Source organism: Dipteris shenzhenensis, chromosome 6, assembly GCF_047967505.1.
Source record: "Dipteris shenzhenensis isolate YYH24624 ecotype China chromosome 6, Dip_SZ_1.0, whole genome shotgun sequence".
Classification (NCBI taxonomy): Eukaryota; Viridiplantae; Streptophyta; class Polypodiopsida; order Gleicheniales; family Dipteridaceae; genus Dipteris; species Dipteris shenzhenensis.
In genome coordinates, this window is record NC_141601.1 from 10,656,279 (window position 1) to 10,677,461 (window position 21,183).

Consider the following 21,183-nt stretch of genomic DNA (forward strand, 5'->3'; position numbering starts at 1 on the left):
GTACGGATGACTTGTGAGATCTGAGAGCAGGCCGTACGTGCAGGCTGCAAGCTGCGGGATTCGAATTGCGGGGAGTTTCCAGGGAGCACTTTATCTATTTTCCCTTTTGGTTTTCGTTATTCCTGTTTTGTCAGAAGCAGTTAGACTTTTGTGGTTTTAGCAGAGGTCGCAGTTTATGATGCTATAGCAAGGACAGATTATGCTTGAGGATATGCATGTGTGCTTCAGTTGGAATTAGACTGCAGGAATTTCCCTAGTATAGGGAAAAGCGCCATCTGTGATATATGCCTGTATTAAATGCTTGATCAGTGTGAATGTGGGATTGCAAGAATTCCCTAGTATGGGGAATTGTGTTCAGAGTGTCAGTACACTGAATTGTGTCAGCTTGTGATTACAGTGTTCTAGGGGTGTTTTTTTTTTTAAAAAAAAAACCCCAAAACAAAACACCTATTGAACTAAATGGAAGCAGAAGAAGGGGCTTCCAGGAGGGACCCTGGTGAATCAGGAGTCCGGCCGACCCAGCAGGGATCGCGCCCAGTAGCTCACACTTTATCTGGCAGGATTGCATTGCTGGAGGATGCCTTGCAACAGTTGTTAGCGCAGCAATTACAAGCCAACGCAGGGCAATCTGAACTTAGGAGAGCGTTACAGAGTATGTCTGCCAGACCTTCTCGAGAAGAGAAGGGTAAGGCTCCAATGGAACTGGAGTCTAGTGTCCATACGGTCGAGCCTAGAAAGGCTAAAGTGCCAAATATTGCAAATTACAGACCGGAAAAGTATTCTGGTCGGATGAACGACCGTAGCTCCGATGTCATTGAGACCTGGTTACACAAATGGGACGAGGCGTTCGCCATTTGTGAGATCACAAATGACATCAAAAAGATCCGCGAGGCCACCCATATGTTTAGTGAGGCAGCGGATCGGTGGTGGATTAAACAACAAAAAGATGGCATAGCATCCACTACCTGGGAGGGGTTTAAAAGAGAGTTCAGGAAACACTTCTTACCTCCTGACGAAGCATCCCGAGCTTGGGATCAATATAGGAACCTTCGTCAGAGAAATTTATCAGTGGCAGAATACACTGATAAGTTTCGAGAGAGTGTAATGAAGGTTGATGAACCCCTGCCTCAATCAATCCAAGTAAAAGATTTCATATTTGGATTGAATGATCGAATAAAAATGGAAGTTCAGGCTAAGTACGCGAACACGCTAGATGATGCAATAGCTATAGCCCTGAACTACGAGGATGCCAAGGGTAGCAAGCCAAGTGGGTTTGCACAGGTCGGAACCCAGTATGGGTATCCGAAGAAATCTGGGTTTAAGAAGAAGTGGGCTAGTAGAGGGAGTGGTTCGCAGCCGAGTGGTCAAGCCAAGCAGGCGAGACCGGCTGAAACTCCTAAACCAAGTACCACCATTGGAGTGAAGAGGAAAGTAACTCCAATGGCAGCCCGGGCTTGGTCTAAGTCTCCCCTGAACCCAGAACAAAGGGAAAAAGCGAGGAGAGAAGGCTTGTGCTTTGGTTGCCTTCAACCTCATCAGTGGAGAGATTGTCCACGTAATAAAGATCGTCGGATGGCTGAGATGGTGATCTCAGAGTGCGACGTGGAGATGCAGGGAAGTCCCAGAGCGGAAGAGATGCAGATTCAGCTAGCGGGATCTTCTCAGAGGTTAGTACCTTGTTTGTTCTGTGTGTCTGTTGCTAAGTTAGTGACGAGTGCACCTGATAACATCCTATCCAAGCCCGCAGCAACGGGGTATACAGCCTTCAATGATACGGAGTTAATTAAAATGAAAGGGCAAGTGACCAGTCATGATGTCATTGTGTTGTTTGACTCGGCGTCAACTCACAATGTGATTAACTCCAAGCTCGTGAAGAGGCTGAAACTAAAGACAAGTCCCTCTGACTATGCGTATACAGTCAGGATGGCAGATGGAAGTTCAACTGAAGTATGGGACCAAAGGGTTACCCAGTTGGAGCTTCGGATTCAGGACTATGCTGAGAAGCTTGATTTTGAAATGACCAAGCTTGCTCATGCGGATATAGCCCTGGGAATGGCGTGGCATTCTAGGAAGAATCCAGCCATTGATTGGAAAAAGCACGTATATCAATTCAAGATGAATGATGTGCTTTATGTCTTGCGAGGTGAAAGAGATATACCTCAGGGACCGTTGGTTTCCGTGATGGAAATCAGAAAGGCTCAAGTAGAGTTTTTGTACCTTTGCACAGCATCGGTAGAGTCGGTGGATGATTCTTCCACTAGCACTGATGTTATGCAAAGTGGTGAGATGGCCAACCTGGCTAATCTTATAACAGAGGAGTTCTCTGAATGTTTTAGGGATGAACTACCTTATGGGTTACCTCCGGAGCGAAAAGTTCAACATAAAATTGAACTGATCCCGGGGGCAGAACCTGTAAATAGACCTCCCTATAGAATGAGTTTTGCTGAAGAAGCGGAGGTGCGTAGGCAACTGGAAGAATACCTCAAGTTGGGGCAGATTCAACCAAGTTTCTCACCTTTTGCTTCGCCAGTGATATTAAAGAGGAAAAAGGATGATACGTTTCGCCTCTGTATAGATTACAGAGCATTGAATAATATCACTGTTAAGCACAGGTATCCGATGGCTCGGATTGATGATTTGCTAGATGCATTACATGGAGCCGTGATTTTCAGTAAGATAGATCTCAAGTGCGGCTATCATCAGATCCGGATTAGAGCCGAGGATGTGCATAAAACCGCTTTCAGGAGCAGGTTTGGTCATTATGAGTTTTTGGTAATGCCCTTCGGACTTACCAATGCTCCAGCGACCTTCATCATGCTTATGAACGATTTACTACGTCCGTATATCGGAAAGTTCGTAGTACATTTTATTGACGATATCCTGATATTCAGTAAAAGTGTTACTGAGCATCGTGAACACTTAAGGATAGTGTTCAGTACTTTGAGGAAAGCCAGTCTTTATGTGAATAAAAAGAAAACTATACTGTGTATGGTTAGGCTTGAGTATTTAGGGTTCATAATTACTCCACAGGGGGTAGAAATGGATCCGAAGAAAGTGGCTGCGATACTAACTTGGCCAATCCCTCAAAGTCTGACCGCGTTTGCGATCATTCTTGGGATTTGTCCAGTTTTATAGAAGGCATATCAAAGGATATTCCGGAATAGTATCGCCATTGACTGATATGACCTCAGATAAAGTACCTTTTGTTTGGGGACAGAATCAACAGGAAAGTTTTAACACCATAAAACAAGTTGTGGTCACAGGACCGGTGTTAAAAATAGTTGATCCCCAGAAACCGTTATTCCTAGAAACCGATGCAAGTGGCATTGCGGTAGGAGCAGTTCTCCTTCAAGAGGGAAGGCCAGTAGCCTTTGAAAGCAAGAAGCTTTCTCCCTCTCAAAGGAATTGGCCAACTCATGAATTGGAGTTGTATGCAGTTATCCATGCTTTGAAAACATGGAGACATTATTTGTATGGTTCAGAGTTTTATGTGGATGTGGATCATGATACTCTGAAACATTTTTGTAAACGGCCTGACTTGAGGGGCCGCCAAGCTAGGTGGGCAGAGCTCATGCAAGAGTTTAATTTGACGATTCGGTACCGAAGAGGAAAAGACAATAAGGTAGTTGATGCGTTGTCTCATATTATGCACAACCTGAGTTTCACGGTATTAGAGAGTGCTCTAATGACCGAGATCAAAGAAACTCAGAAGGTGGACGAGTTTGTCCAGAGCTTATGGCCTAAAGCTCATGTGTTAAAACCCAGGGAAAGTGAAAAGGATGACCTGGCATCCAGAAAAGGCCAAACTTATGCAAGATATACCATAAGGGATGGTATGCTAGTTAGAAATGGCAAGGTTGTAGTACCTGGTCAGAATGATCTCAGGCAGAGAGTCATTCGACAATGCCATGATAGCCCGTGTGCGGGACATCCAGGAGTCGAGAAGACATATGATCTCGTAAAGCGAGATTTCTTTTGGCCAAAGATGAAAAAGCATATTCATGAGTATGTGACACGGTGTTTCTCGTGTCAGGTAAGTAAGGCCGAGCGGGTGAAGCCACCCGGACTTTTACAGCCCTTGGAAATACCACTAAGTAAGTGGGAGAGCATTTCCATGGATTTTATTGTAGGGCTACCTGCAACACAAGGAGGGTATAATTCTATCCTTGTGGTGGTTGATCGTCTAACCAAGATGGCTCACTTCATTCCGACTAGAGAGTCTGTTAGTGCCCCGCAAGTGGCGGATTTGTTTATTAGACATATATTTCGTCTGCATGGATTGCCTAGATCCATAGTGTCAGACAGAGATGTTAGATTTACCGGTCATTTTTGGATAGCGGTATTTGAGACACTAAGGACTGAGTTGGGAATGAGTAGTGGGGATCATCCTGAGACGGATGGTCAGACAGAGAGAGTCAACCAGACTTTAGAGGATATGCTGAGGGCATATGTGTCATTGAGGCAACATACATGGGACAAGTGGTTGCCATTGTTGGAGTTTGCCTACAATGATAGGAAGCATTCATCTACTGGGTTCAGTCCGTTTGAGCTGAACTATGGTTATAGACCAGCCAATCCGACTATAGTTGGAGTACCTCAGAAAGTGCCTAGTGCCGCGAACTTTGTAGTTCAGATGCGGGAGATGCTAGCACTTGCGAGAGCGAATATCCGCCAAGCTATGGATAGAGCCAAGGTGTATGCGGATGAAAATCGGTCTATAAGAGTATTTGAAGAAGGAGAAAAAGTTTTTCTCAGAATTCCTTCGCACTCGAAGTCGTTGACTTCAGGAGAGTGTGCTAAATTATCACCTCGATACTGTGGGCCGTGGTTAATTCTAAAGAGAATAGGCAGTGTAGCCTATAAATTAGAATTGCCACAGGGGTGTAAGGTGCACCCGGTTTTTCATGTTTCACGCTTAAAGAAATTTTTACATACAGGTGACTCACTAATCAAAGGTGTGGTTTTGTTTCAGGAGATAGAGGATATTGCAAGGGCGCAAACCAACAAGAATCTTGGACCGAGGAACAATGCAAATACGAAATCGAAAGATACCCACGGTGTTGGTTGCATGGCATGGTCAGCCTCTATCCGAAGCTACCTGGGAATCCGTATATCAGTTACGGAGAGTGTTCCCAGACTTTATCATCGAGGACGCTGATGTCTGAAGAGGGAAGGAATGTTACGCTCTAGCCAAGGTAGCATGACCTCGGAAGAATCAGTCGACATTTCCCTTAAAGTATCTATCTCTGTAATATATGTGTTTGCGCTTCATGTAAATGATCGGGAGGGATTTAATGTCAAGGACTAGATAGATCTAAGACCAAGGGCCTAGTGCTGAGATATTGCCTAGGGGCAAGGAATTAAATGCATCCCAAGAGAGGGGTGAAATGTTGCATTAGGAAGGCCCTATATAGATGACATGTGGCATCTAGATCTATCTAGGGATTTGGGGTTTGCTAAGGCTAGAGAGAGAAGAGAAGAAAATGATTCATGTGATTTTCAACGCAGATCTCTGTCTGGCTCGTGAGCCTTAGCAAGATTTGGCTGGGAGGAGAATCACGGTGCTGCTCCCGTGATCTGCAGTAGAGGCTAGAATAGGAGAGTTTGACACCACCTAGCCCAAGTATATTGGACTCTGTTGTATTGGGAGCTAGGCAATTGCAAGCTAGAGGAAAAAGTCCCCTCTCCCATAGTTAGTGACCACCTAGATGTGGTCAGCTTCTAGGGCCAAACCCGCCTAACCTAATGACGTTTGGGACCGAATTATGATCCACTAATTCTCGATCTTGAAGCTCTTGAACGACGTACTCGACTTGTTGTTTGTCCTCCGTTGAAAGAGAAAGTCTAAGCACAAGGGGATTGAGGATGCTTCCATGGAGCTTCTAGACCAAACCGTCGCCTTTTGGATTGCTTTCTAGATCCCCACAAAATACTATTGATACCTGCTAGGATGGGAAGAAGAAGAGGCAAATGGAACGATACAGAAAAGGGGGGAAAGAAGGGAGGGAGGATGAGCCAAAAGACAAGGTGGTTGTCCAAAGTCTAGCGGGAATGAGGCCAAGAAAGTGAGTAACGGGTGCACAAGGAAGGGAAGGAGGGAGGGTTTCTAACTATGCATGGGAAGGAGAAGAGCGCAAAGGCATTTTCAACAGACAAAACAAGGCCCAAGTGAGGAGCAAGGTCAATAAGGCTTCAAGAGGGGAGGCAACTTGCAAGACGGCATCTGGATGTGTCTGAAGAACTCCGCCTAAGTCAACAAGTTGTGCGACGCTCTCCTTACTATGTCTGGGGCCAAGAGTAGAGAAGAACTGCTTGTTGACCCTACCTCCCTTCTGTGTCCAAAATGACTCTTTGGCGTGAAAGGCATACTCTGCTCTCTGATCTAAAAGTAACTGCTGCTGAGCCCTTGTTGCAGCAAGGCGCTCTTGAATCCAAGCATCTGTAGGCCTCTTCTGCTCCTCCCTCTGGAGGGCAGCCAACTACTGGCAGATACCTATCTCACGCCAGAGGATCTCACCCCTTCTGATACGAGCAACTGAAAGATAAAAGTCACTGATATTAGAGAGGGCTGTGGCTAAGTTTGAAGGAGAAAGCTGCCCATCCTGCAAATGAGATACCCAGGTCCTCAAAACTCTCTGTGTAATGCTCTCCTCTGCATAGAAAGAATCTGGAATCCTAACACTGGCAGAGCGGCGCCTCACACGGGGATCTGAGACCATCAAAACCACTGAAAAATGATCCGAAGTGGACACCCCAACTGCAATGCAAACAATACCACCTCTATCAAGAGCCCAATCATCCACATAAAATCTGTCAATCCGTACATGTATAGGCATCTGCAATCTCCTGTTCGACCAAGAAAACATGAGAGAATGTGGCTGAGTGTGAAAAGCATCATCAACCTTATGCCCGTCAATCAAAAGTATAATCCACTGAGCTCTGGAACGGACTATGATCCCGTGTCCAATCACCAAGGGGAGTATAGAAGAAGAAATAGAAATGCAAGTATCTCCCCTGGTGCCCAAGGCGGGTGACCAAAAAGTGTGACCTGAAAGAAGCTTACCCGACTTGGAACAATCCCTCGCATCCAATTTGTGTTCCTGAATCATCATAATGTCCATGGGACCCCTAGTAACACCTGGATGAAGTTGGTTACGAATCAGCTGCCTGCGGCAGCAGTGAGGTACACCCCTGAGGCCCTGAACGTTTAAACAACACTTCTTTTTCACCTAAGCAGATACGACAATTGCTTTCTATGTTGTAGCTTACACCTCTCACGAAAATACAACCCGAGACCCTATGTTGTGGTCACTCTACTATGATAACCAATTACCCATGATCGTAGGTGACTAAACCCTTGGAACTTGGAAATGAGAGAGGATTTGACAACATTTTGGTGTCATCTCGTCAGGGTAGTTAGTGCCTTAGTAGGCAGGTTGATGGCCCGTTCCAAGATGAGCAGTTCTTGGAGGCCCTTCCATCACAAAAGTACCCAAGCAAGGATGGCCTGACAACGTCCTTCATGTGCTTTTGGGAGTGCATTCATAATCTCTATGGTTAGCCTTCTAGGATATCTTCGACTCCAAGATTACTCCCATAGTCACTCAATCGTGGCTGGATTTGTTTGATCTTGAAAGGGGGAGACCCTTCAGATATCCATCTGTGGTGCCCAATCACCCTTTCAGACACTGCCTACAAGATCTTAGCTAGGGACTTGAGTTTGCGGTTGTGTCCCCAACTCGCTAACATCATTCATCGTACAAAAAATGGTGTTGTCCAAGAACGCAGCATCTTGGACATCATCTTCACTACGGAGGCTGTGGATTGCGCGTGGGAGGAGTCTTAGCCAATCACAGACAACCTCTTGGATTTTGAGAGGTATGGGTGTTTGTGGAGGGCACCATGCAAAGGATGGGTTTCTTGGACTGGTGTATTCGAGGGCTCATACAGGGGAGGCCTTTCCTCTTTCCTGCTCAATACAATAGGGGTGCCCTCTTGCTCTATTTTTATTCCTCTTTGTGGACAGATGCTTATTAGGGGTCACACATTGGAGGCCTTTTTCTCAATTCGCATGGGGTGCCCTTTGCTCTGTTTTTATTCCTCTTCGTGCGCACAGGCTCTAGGCACCTCTTGATTTTTGTTACTTTTAATTTCATTAAAGAGACTTCTATTAAGTATGAAAGAAACCCGCTTGAGCAAGCTTGAAGCGGAGATACATCATGCTTGGCATGAGAAACAACACTCTAGAAGGGTGAATACAAACTCAAAATGAGTTGGAAAGAAACCAAGGTTGAGGCTGAAAATGCCACCTGAACCCTGATGTAGTCTCTGAGAAAAAGGGTGAGCCCCTCCATTCCATAAGGAATATAACCCTCCTAGTAGAGGCTGCCCGGGAGGACTCCTACATGCTCGCCCGATTGGCCATTACAATGTGAATAGTATCAGCCCAAATACTAGCCAAGGTATGAGAAGGGTGAACCTGTGATCCATGTAAGGCCTCTGTGCATCTGGGCCCTCCAAATTTGCAAAGCAGTAATACTAGCTAGCATCTCCCAGGCAGAATCCACATCAGCATCTATTAGTCTATATCAGGATATAGGCACATCCTCCAGAGAGCAAGGCTTAACTAGGTGTCATCGAATGGAGAGAGCCCAAGGAGCATCCTGCCACTCATAGAAAATATATGGTCCTGAAAAAGAGAGCCAATACCCAAGTCATGAAGAAATGAGAAGAAATAAAAGTGCTGAGAATCTTGGCAACCCCTATTTAAATGACTCTTGCATGTCTGCAGTCCCATCCTCTGCAGACGAGCACCTAGGACAAGTGGAGTCTACCCAAACCTGGATCTCCACCTGTTCACTGCAATCCCTCCATGTATAGAAAGCCAAAAAAATAAGGTAATCTTTCTATTTCTTTGGGATTTTCGGAACCTTCTCCAAAAGACTCTGTAAATCAGCTGATACCTAATAACCCTCCCAATGAGGGGCTCTGAATGGTCTCCAACCTCTACAACTAATCTAGAATCTTCTGGCATTACTGACCATGTAACCAAAAAAAGGAAGACTCGTCTCTTGGTTCCCTGCAACAGACGCCTCTTGATTTGGATAGGAGTTACTAGACTCAAAGCTTTGCAAATGACATAGCCCTTTTTGTGGAGGGCACAGTAGAAAGCCTATAGGGAGTTTGAGGTGCCTTGCAAGTGTATTGTCAAGCATGTAGGGACCAAATCAATCAACTTCCTCGTAGCTGAGGAGATCAAGAGATCTTGGACTTGGAGGCCTCTCTTGGCTTCCGCTTGATCCCATGGGGCCAAAAGACAAGATACTTAGGATGCTAGGTGGGCATCCACATTTCAGCTGAGCAACAAATAGCCCCAATGCTTGAGAGTGTGGCATAAGCTCGGCCAAACTCTCTTTAGCAAGGTGAGCTATCGTGGCCAACCAAGTCCTCTTGATTGGTACATAGCCTCTAGCTAGTGTTTTCTCAAATAGCATGGGACAGCTCAGGCTCTTGGTGTGCAATTTATTGTGGGTAGGGTTGGATGGTACTTGGAACACTAGAGCCAGGGTCACTTGGTAGACGTGATCCTACCCTAGGCATCGGCATCGTTGATCCAGAGATGCAAAGAGCCTTGCTAGGCAAGCTTGTGGTGCATGGTCTCACCCAGGGATCGGAGCCCTGGAAGATCCTAATTTAGCGAGGGCTTCTCGGGAACATCCTGCACAGAAGGACAACGGCAACAATCTCATCGGTGGACCTTCTTTAAGGTCCCCTCCCAAGGAAGGGGTCATCGTTGATGAGGAGTTTACAGAAGTTTTGGAGGTGCTTATCTGGGAGACTCATCTGAGCCATCCCTAGATGTCAAGAGGAGTTTGAGCACCATTCCCTTCTCTTCCATGCCGAGGTTTAGGATTAGGAGGTATACATGCTGGGATAGCAAACATACATTGGTTGGTGTAGTGAAACAGTGGCTCAACTAGTTTCTTTCGAGCTTGCAGTGGCCTCTGAGATAGAGATGCACGTGCAAGAACCCTCTCTCACCCTAAGAGGGGCGGGTGCAACGATGCTAGAGATAGAAGCTGCCATCCTCGAGTCCTAAAGGGTTGGTCTACATGGAGCCTCAGTTCCTCGAGCTAGTATGGTCAATTCTCTATGGCAAGGGTGCCCCTGAGGATCCTTTTCATGCACCGATCCCTCGCCGCTTTCTGCACCATGCATTACAGAGTGGGGCCAAGGAGGCTTCTCCATCCAGAGACAAAGGGAGATCAAGGTTGGACGAGGCCCTCAATATGCTTGAGTGGCAGCGGATAAAAGTAGTGGGTCGTCTTGGAAAGGGTTGTTCCATTGACCCAATGCCAGTAACTTTGGTGCAGGACCCTGATTGCAGGTGGTGGTAGCTTTTGTTATGGGAGGGCCACCCCTTCGCAAGTTATAGTGGGATCCAAGTGAGTGGTTTTGGCCTTCTAGAGCAAGGCACTTGAAAGGATTACAGAGGTGCCCTTTTGCTCGTATGCAACACGCATCGGTAAGCGTCTTCAACTTGAGGCGGTAGCCTGACGTGAGGTCACCACAGAAGGGCACAGCCCATATGAGTCGATTCAGGATGATATCACTGAATTCTCCAGGCAGGGGGATGTTTTTGGTGACTTCAATGCACGCACAGGGAACAGGCAGGTGGGCCAACTGGACTTTGCATCGGATTCCCCCTTGTACCAGAACTAGATGCAGCTGAGCTCGGGATAGTGAGACACTCTGCAGATGCACCATAGGTGAAAGAGTATGGACGACATCTACTTGAGCTACGGGCTGTTCATGATTTGATCATTTACAATGGTCTACATTTACTTTATTGTACCCCCTCCCCCACTCGGTTCTGATCACTCCTACTTGGCCTTTTGTATCTCTACCACTATGCCAGTCACAGGGGGGACCACTCGTGTACAGGTTCACTTTGATCGTGCCCTAGACCCCATCTATGTGAGCAACCTGGAAGGGATTTCCAGCCCTACTACTTGGAGATGTTGTAGATCTCGCCCACGCCTCAAACACCCTTGCCATAGTAGTCATGGATGCAGCCATCACGTCTTTCCCCACGACTCGATCTGCACGTGCCTCACTAGTGAAGATGCCACAAAATCCTTGGTATGATGATGAGTGCAGAGAGATGAGAGCTCACCTCACACGTGAACGAGCCCTTGGCCACTTGACATCACCCAAGGCACAGTGGATCTCACGGCGACTGACATGTCGTAAGCGGCGGGCCTTCCTCACCCACAGAATGGACGAGGTGATCAGTTCATTTCGAGAGGGGGATCACCATTGGTTGGGGGCTTTTATCGGAGGGGAAGCCACTTATACCCATCATAGACCCAAGTGTTTGGCACACTTATGCATGCTCTCTTTATGATGTCCCGATGCAAGCACCACCTGATATGTCCACTATGTCCGGGCCCACCACTTGCCACTTGTTCATTGCACAGAATGTGCAGGCTGCACTCAGCCCGCTTCATAACCGGAGAGCACAGGACCATGAGGGGCTACAGATTGAGCATTTCGATCATGGACAAGAGGTTTTGGCTCCGGTACTAGCACAGATGTTCAACCACGCCATATGTCATGGCTTCCCACCCTTATGGAGTACCACCACCATAGTACCGATACACAAGGCAAGTGACCCCATGGATACTAGGAACTATTGCACTCTCACGATTGGCCACACGCTGGCCAAGATCTATGGATCGATACTGGAGAGGGAGATCAGCAACCATACAGAGGCACATGGGCAGCATGCTCTAGGGTAGGCAGGTTTCCGGAGACAACACTCCACTCTAGACCACATCTTCACCTTGAGGACTATCATTGAAGAGGCGAGGTCGAGACGCCAGAAAGTCTACGCTTGTTTTGTAGACTTTCGGAAGGCCTTCGACACTATCGCGCGATCCCACATGATTAGGATACTACAGGATATGTAGATTCCAAAGGTTTTTCTCTGAGCCTATACGAGTCCGTCAGAGGGAGAGTTCGTGTCCCAGGAGGCCTATCAGACTGGGTTGAGAGCACGATCAGTGTAAAGCAGGGATGCCCTCTCTCACCGACTCTCTTCGGACTCTACATTGATGAAATTACATCTTTCATCGACCGTCTAGGAGGCAAGGGAGCACCACTAGCAGACTTGATGATACAAATTCTACTATACATGGATGACATAGTCCTCCTGTCATCTTTGACAGAGGGGCTATAAAGACATCTAGATGCCCTAGAGGTGTTCTAGAGAGAGAGAGACCTGATGGTTAACCTTGGGAAGACCAAGGTCATGATCTTCAACACCTCTTACACACTGCTTCACCGACATAGCTTTACATACCAGAGTCAACCAATGGAGATTGTGCAGTCCTACACATACTTGGGTGCAGTTTTCAAAGGGCCAGTTTTCCAATGACCCACGCGGCCAGAGCACAACTCACACGAGGGCATGGTGCTTTGACCCGACTAGAGATGAATGGCTAATGAAGAAAAAACCATACACTCTGATGATCAATCTATACAGTAAAATCTGGTCCAAGCAAGTGATGTTTCAACATCTTGAATTCATGAATGGAAGCAAATAGGATTTTCACATAAACACCACAATTCAATTCAGCCTCCTTAATCCTTTGTCTTTCATAAGCTATGATGGACAAATTTCATCAATATATCCTCCAGTTGTACACAAAGGCTTTCAAATGTCACGCATCACTAAGGCTGGTCACATGACGTGAGCTACTCATGCCCAAAACTTCAAATGATAATGCATGCCATTCATTGATCAGTCCGAAACCTCTTTACTGTTGGCTCACCATTCGTGTCAAGTCGCAAGCACCACACCTCTTATGGCGAGTTCTTGTCAGGTTTGTTGCCATGTATTCACAGAAATCATCTTTAACATTTTCAAATCATGATAACATCATTGCAAAGATCCAGTGCAACAATTGCTCATAGCATCATGCAGTTGATTTGCCAGCCCCATGCAGAAGCTTAGAAAGCTTAGAGAGATACGGTTTGAAATCAGAAGTGACTGAAGAGAGAATCCTTTCACCTCATTTGCAACTATTAAAGCTGTGTCTGTAAGTCTTCCATCCAAGTAGAGAATGCTTGCTCCATCCAAGACTGAGTTCAGAGCACTATCTGATAACTCTTTAGGATCCATGGGAGGGTTTCCTGGCGAATGAATGCAAGTGCGGGTGTTCCTAGAAAAACCATGACACAACTGCCACCTTGTGAACAGCAATGCCGTTGACAGAAATCATCCTAACAACACCAAACCTACTAACACATTGAAAGAAATTCATTGAGGCCCAAATACTCACTCCTCTCTATCCACAATTATGTAAGTAAATGATGATGTCCCCTTTTCTGAAACCTGCAAAATCAACCAAAGGTTGTTGGTTATTATGCCATGTATTGTCCAAAACCCATCTACAGAGATACCAACTGAAAGAAACAAGCAGCTACACTTCAAAGCCATAAACACACCAAGAAACCATTGATCGTCAAATCCAACATTTGGCATTATGCATATGAAAGACATGCCATAAAAACAAACTTCACAGTTACTCCAAGCTTAACTGCATTTGCACCGGGGTTTCTATCATTGACAATGAAGGCAGTGCACGCACAAAAAGGGCCTGAACTGTTAGGGGGCTAGTGGTGCCAAAAAGGGGCCCCCAGGCTGTTAGGGACTCCAATCCTAGCCAATCTTTTTAATGAGGTTTCTGGAATCGGATTGTTGTGCCCTTGACCAGCTACACCATCATCTGCTTCACCTTCGCCTGCATCTCATGCCTGTCACATCCGAGCCAGCCTCATAGACCACAAGCGGTAGTTTGAATTGCTCCATGCCTTGGATCTCAGCATCCATTAGTGCTGCTCCTATTCAATGTGTGTGTGCTGCGTCCACTAGCATCCCCAATGTGCTCCAAGGAATCTGCACGGCTCTTCCGGCCAGCACCTCATCTTCAAAGTCCCGGGCCATCTAGTCCATAGCAGTTGGCTCCTCGATGCCCTAGAGAAGGTCATCCTAACCCTCCTCATGTGCAATCCCTCTAGCCCGCTCCCGCTTCCGTTTCTGCTCCCATTCCCACCTCTGCCCCTGCATTAGAACCGGTTCAAAGAAAACATCACGAAGTTTGTCCAAGAGAAATGGGAAAGGGAGAACGAGATAAAGAGATGGACAAAACCAAGAAGGACGACCAAAAAAAAAAAAACAGCAGACACAACTGAAACTTGAGGATGTGAGCACGTGCTACAATCGAAGCGGACTTGGGGTTGACAGCAAAGCAAAGGCGGGATCCACCCGAGCCTTAGCCTCAGCTTCAGCTTCAGTCTCTACCTCTACCTCTACTTCTACTTCTACCTCTACCTCTACCTCTACCTCTACCTCTACCTCTACCTCTACCTCTACCTCTACCTCTACCTCTACCTCTACCTCTACCTCAGCTTCAGTTTCAGTTTCAGTTTCAGCCCCCACTACATCCTCATCCTCAGCTTCAGCCCCAGTTTCAGTTGTAGCCCCTACATCCATAGCTACAGTTACTGCCAACGACATACCTCTGGCATCGACCTCCTTAGGGTTGTTATGGTCCCCCTCACCACTCACAGATACTCAGGACCCAGGTTTGGCACGATTATGCTCGCACATTATATGACATCCCCAACCAGCCCACTCCTGGTCTCTCACAAACCACGACCGACCTCCTGCACTCTATTCACTTGGGGGGGGGGGGGGGGGGGGGGGGGGTCACAGACACAGCCATGAAGCTTCACAATGGCCGAGCAAAGGATCATGAGGGTTTATGCACCAAGTTTGTTCCATACAAGATTGATATCCCAGCCCCTGTCCTAGCAAAGCTATTTAATGAAGCAGTTTGTCTCGGTTTCCCACGCACATGGACCCTCAACACTATCACACCTATCCACAAGGCAAGGGATCCTATCAGTCCAGGTAACTACAAGACCATTATGATCGGGGCATGTCATGTCCAAGATTTATGCTTCAGTACTGGATATGGAGTTCAGTCGCTATGCAAAGATGCAGGGACTCATGGCAGATGGGCACGAAGGTTTTTGGCGTGATCAAGAGACCATGGACCACATACTTACACTCAGGAGTGTCATACAAGAGGCCAGGGCACGAAAACAGAGGGTCTACTGCTGCTTTGTGAATTTCTTCAAAGCCTTCGATACAGTACCACGAACACATCTCATCAGCAGTTGCAAGAGTTGAGCTATGATCAAGAGATAGTTTGGGCTGTTATTGCACTTTACGAGAGGGGGGTGGATGGACAGATGAGATCATGAGCACTACTGGGGTCAAACAAGGTTGCCCACTCTCACCGACCTTGTTTGGCCTTTATATAGAGGACCCTAGGAGGAGATGGTTTTTCTCTCGCCGGCTACTTGCTCCAGATTCTATTATATGTTGATGATGCGGAACTCTTATCCTCGTCCGCTGATCAGCTCCACAAACACCTAGATGCACTATGGGCTTTTTGCAAGTCCCATGACTTGAAGGTCAACCTGAGTAAAACCAAGCTTATGATCTTCAATACCTCCAGAACAATTTTGCACACGGAGAGCAGTTTACCTTTTTTTTTTTTTCAAAAAAGAGACTTCTATTAAGTAAGAAAGAAACCCACTAGAGCAAGCTCTGTGCGGAAATACACCATGCTAAGCATGTAATAAAAAACACCTCAGAGGAATGAGGTAGAAAGAAACCAAGGCTGAGGCTGAAAATGCCATCTCAACCCTGTAGAAGTATCAGCAAAGAAGGGAGAGTCTCTCCAATCTCTGAGAAAAGTAACTCTCCTGGAGGAGGCTGCTCGAGATGATCCCTGCATGGTCGCCCAAATGGCCATCAAAGTGTGTATCGTATCTGTCCAAGTACTGGCCAAGATCTGAGAAGGGTGAACCTGAGAACCCTCCAAAGCCTCAGTGCATCTGGCTCTCCAAATGTGCCATGCTGCAATGCTAGCTAGGATCTCCCATGGAGAGTCGACCGAGGAGTGAGCAGCCCTCAAAAGAGTGGCCGGAACATCCTCTAGAAAGCACGACTCCACAAGGTGTCATTGGATGTGAAGAGCCCAAGAGGAATCAAGTCTCGAAAAATACCTGGGGCCCTGAAAGAGTAAAGAGCAGTTTACCTTTGACGGGGCACCAATGGAGATTGTCTCATCATACACTTACCCAGGGGTTCTATTCTCTCGACCTATCTTCACGATGAGACCGGCGATCCAGGCCCGTCTGAGTAGAGGATATGCCTCACTTGCCCAACTAGAGAGAGAGTGCTTCCGTTCACATTTTTAGGATCCACGGACCAAGGCTCTCCCTTTCGACTCCTTGGTCCGTCCTGCGGGTATGTACGACATCACTTGTTGGGACCAGACCTATCTGACACAAAGTGGACTCGAGTGGACGGATTATAGGTTCTCTTGTTATCACGGATGATCCATAGCAAGTCATCTGTTCCTCATCAGATCATTCAGGCTGAGTTCGGAGCATCTCTATTGCACTTAGATGCGGCATTCTAGAGTATCGCTTATCTATATTGCGTGCGAGCTTATGGCTCTTGTACCACAGGGCGACGCAGGCTACCTTGGTTGGCATTAGCAGCTCAGGGTGATCAGAGATGCTGGTACACGCGCACATGCAAATGGTTTGAGAGACTAGGTTTCCATATAGACAGGATGACACCCTTCCAGTACAACATTGATGCTCCATTTGTTCCATTTCGGGGGAACGAGTTCAACCTGATCATCCGAGAGGATCTTCTATAGTTACAAACATTCAGGACCTAGTTGGCATAGTCAGAGCCACTACCTACACATATCTGAGGAGGGTTTCATTCCCACCTCCCGCACTCACTCAGGATTGCCATTGGATAGTTCCATGTATCATCGCACCGACTCCGTATCGAGAGCGGGCGAGCAGATGGATCCCCGGAGAGAGTCGTGTTTGAACATTATGTGAGCGGCACAAGGTGGAATCAAAGGAGCACTTTATCATCCATTGCCCAGTCTACTATGAGATCTGTGGATGATACCACTGCCATATTCAGAGACGGCTTTGAGGGCCTCTCCAGACTCCTCTCATACCCAGATTAGAGATGCCTAGCAGCTTTCATCCACGAGGCGGTCCGACATAGAGAGTGTCTCATCAGATCACGGAGACAAGAGCAAGGGGCCTTGCCTAGCCCATCCCAGAGTATGATCATTGAGTTCTTCTAGTCAGAGCATATTGCTCCCTGGGTCACAAATAGCAGGAGAGACAGAGACCCTGACATTGAGATGTGACACACTCGACAGAGGCAGACGCACAAATACACTCACCAACGTTCCTTCTATTTTCAAACTTGGGGTATGGCCGATCGGGGTTGCTATGGCGCTCATCAGGAGTCGGGTAGCTGCCATGAGGATACAACGAACTACTCATCCAGATAGCATACAGAGATCTATCATGGGCTTTTTGCCTACACTGCCTAGTCTGTCGTCGGGTGTACCTTGACGCTCCCTTATGCAATGTATCGTGTTGTATTGGATCATACTACGTCTCCCATGGGGATGATGATGCCAGGGATGGATGCATATGACTATAGTGACATGTATGATGATATCATTGACTATGTCTACATAGTTTTCTCTAGCATGGGTTAGGATGCTCCCTTAGTAGCTCCACCTTTTTGCTCATTGTATCAGGTTTTCTTTCAGTCTCATAGACTCATCGGTCTTTAGCATACTTTAATAAACTTTATTTTCTTTCTTTCTTTCTGTCTCTCACCGAGAACACCATACAATCATCAATACCATGACCTGATGAGTGGTAGGGTGGGCCATCTAGTTATGGACAGGGCACCTCAATTGTTGGTCAACTATGAAGTACTGCAATCAAGGTGGAAGAGATACCCAAGTACATAAAATCCATTCAAATCAATATCAAGCTGACAGGAATACACACCAACTCACGAGAAGAGGTGGGCATTGAAGATGGAAGCATAGGGCGTCCCATAACTTCTGTCATGGCTCTTGTGTAGAGGACTATGTATCGCTCAACCCTCGTCCCCTCGTGATGATGGTTTTTGGACAGTGTTCCGTAGAGAGATGAGTGGTTCCGATTCAAGAAGCTAAACGTCGTGATTGCTCTTACGCATATGCAAGGTAAGAAATGCACTCCACATGATATAGTATGTGCATAGTTCATAGTGATAACCCTAAACACAAATGCCTCTTTTCATATTATAACCCGGATACTATGGCTAGACTGAGGTGGATAGACAGAGGTTACCTTGGAAGGCCCTCTTATCCTCCATGCAGCTCACAAAATAGAGAAGGAAGAGGATTGTTGGTACAAGCCGGCTACTTGATGGTTACACTCTCATCATATGTCTCAAAGCATATCCCCCATACCAATACTCCTTGGATGCCATCATATTATGCCTAACACATCAAGAGGTTCATGTAGTGATCAAAGTTTACCTACAACAAGTGTGCATTTCGCAAACATGGGCCTCCCCACATGACCACATGCCAAAACATAGCATTCTACGAGGATGCCTTCTTAGAATCAACGATCAAGTAGGATCAAATTAGGTTAGGTTAGGTTTAGTTTAGGATTAGTTGATTTAACCTAACAAGGGTTAGGTTAGGTAGTAGGTCGGGTGGTCAGATGCAGCAGAGTGATGGGAGGCTAGTCGATCTCTCTGACGGCTACTCTAGTAGCCATTTGGCAGGATATCATCTTCACCTTGCGCGCCATTTGGAAGCGTGGTACTCCAGGCTGGAGAGCGACTGTCGAGAGGCGGATTGAATGCAATGGAAAATGCTAAACAACTAATGTCATATTACAAAATGAGTCAACTTATTACAACAAGCACGACAACACATGGGTCAATTATGATCACATATGGACCAATTCAGCAAAATCAAATATAAAACATATCTGGGGGTTGTCTTCTCCAGACCCATCTTCACTATGAGACCCGCGATGTAGGCCCACTTGGGTAGGGGATACGCTTCATTGGCCAAACTAGAGAGACAGTGCTTCCGCTCGCACTTTCAGGATCCACCGACCAAGGGGTTGCTTTTTGACTCCTTGGTCCGTCCATCAGGGATGTACGGTAGCCCTTGTTGGGGGTCACAGTTGTCGGATACAGAGTGGGCTCGTGTGGAGCGGCTACAGTTGCTCATGCTATCGCAAATGATTTCCGGTAAGCCGTCCGTTCCTCACCAGATCATTCAGGCTGAGTTTGGGTCATCCCCATTACAACTAGATGCTGCATTTCAGGTCATCATGTATCTACACCGACTCAGGGAGTACATGGATTACACTTTTCCGTGCAGCAGACTACCTTGGCTAGCTTTGTTATCCTCTATGGCACTTTCAGCAGGGGGGACCAGAGATGCTGGTATGCATGCACTGAGAGATGATTTGAGCGACTAGGGCTCCACATGGATAGACTCCCTCCCTTCCAGTACAATTTGGATGCTCCGTTTTCTCCCCTCCTATCACACGAGGTCAACCAGGTAATCCGTGAGGATGTCTTGCAGCTACACACATTGGGACCTTGTTGGGGCCGAGTGAGCTCCCAATGAAGCTCAGCTTCTACAAAGATCACTGCTTGCACATCACAGAGGAGGGTTTCATCGACCCACCAGTATATACGCAGATCTACCTATCCCATTCATTGAGGATCTTTATTGGGCAGTTCCGGGTCTCTTCACACTGACTTCGTATTGAGAGCGGTAGAGCAGAGGGCATACCCAGGGAGAGGCGCGTATGCATATTATGTGACATGCAAGAGGTTTGAGACGGAGGAGCACTTCATCTTCAAGTGCCCTGGTACTATGAGATCCGAGGGCGTTTCTACTGCCTCTTCAGAGATAGTTTTGGGGTTTTGTCCAAGTTCCTCTCCTATCCACACCAGAGATGTTTGGCGGGCTTCATCCATGAGGTAGTCAGGCACCGTGAGAGGACACTTCGGTCACGGAGACAGGAGCAAACTTCTTCCTTGGCAGATCCTTCTTAGAGCTCTATCATTGAGTTCTTCCTTCTAGATCACATGGACACCCACAAACGAGGCTTCAACATAATCGCGATCCAGAGCTAGTGACCCAACAGCTCAGACAGAGGGTTGACGCGCAGATTACACTTGGAGACATCCCCTCTCTGTTCAAAGTTAGAGCCCGACCGACAGGGGTTATTGTGGTCCTTGTTAGACGCATAGCTATGACTAGGAGACGTCACAGAGCTGCACCCATGAGCAACCGACAACACTCTATCACCGATTTCATGCCTCCATTGCCTCATCCACCTTTATGTCCTGATGGCGATGATGATGATGATGATGATTTGTAGTCGACCACTGGCATGACTATGTTGTACTTAGTACTATCATTTTGCATTTTTGCATTCTGCATTCTACATTGGCGTGGATGCTTGTTTAGTAGCTCCAACCCCACAACTTGTTTGTACTGGGTTTTTCAGAGCCTCATAGACCCATCGGTCTTCCGAAGACTTTAATAAACTTTCTTTCTTTCTTTCTCCATACAGCCTCGTACCTCTGTCTTACTCCCCCGTACATCTCGTCGTATAGCCCCGTACATCTCGTCGTTACAGCCTGCACATTTCCTCATGCATCAAAAGATATCACTTCTGACATCCATCAAATTTCAATGCATCAAAAGATATTGTATAAAGTACTAGCTGTTTTAGACTCTAACATCTGGAGTTTTTCCGGACTCCTGTGCTCCATCTGTCTCCTCATGAGTCACATCATATCAGGAGCATCCACCAGCTTCCTTGATCATTCTCAGTTTGGCTGTCCCAGTATTTCACATTTTCCAAGCCTCCTTGATTTCAAGAGTCTATTTCTTGCCACACTTAAAGCATTGATTTTCCCTCTTCTTGCTGTCCATGATGGCTCTGCTATTGTGTTTAATATCTGTTTTTCCTGCTACAGCATTTGGCTTCCCTCTTGGTTTCGCATCTGGGTGCCTATAAGGCCTTGCCTATGGCATTTTTCTGCCACATATGTAGGAACCTGGGAAATGGGGCTGCTATACAGCCTTCCGGTCATGCCATTCGAGCATCTTGGGTTTCTTTCAGGCCCAAATGTAGTCCCATGTGTGCCGCATGTAGCTTGCTTGTACCTGT

General features: G+C 46.8%; 1 protein-coding gene across 3 annotated transcripts in view; it reads right to left on the bottom strand.

Moving 5' to 3' along the window:
• Positions 1–21,183, bottom strand: part of LOC147900769 (pfkB-like carbohydrate kinase family protein) — a 157,720-nt gene that overhangs the window by 34,720 nt on the left and 101,817 nt on the right. For all 3 annotated transcript variants that reach the window (XM_087375565.1, XM_087375563.1, XM_087375564.1), the window contains exons 6-7: positions 13,347–13,399; positions 13,076–13,226 (exon numbers count right to left, since the gene is read on the bottom strand). In XM_087375565.1, coding sequence (XP_087231691.1) covers positions 13,076–13,226; positions 13,347–13,399 — 204 coding nt within the window. The remainder of the gene's footprint in view (positions 1–13,075; positions 13,227–13,346; positions 13,400–21,183) is intronic.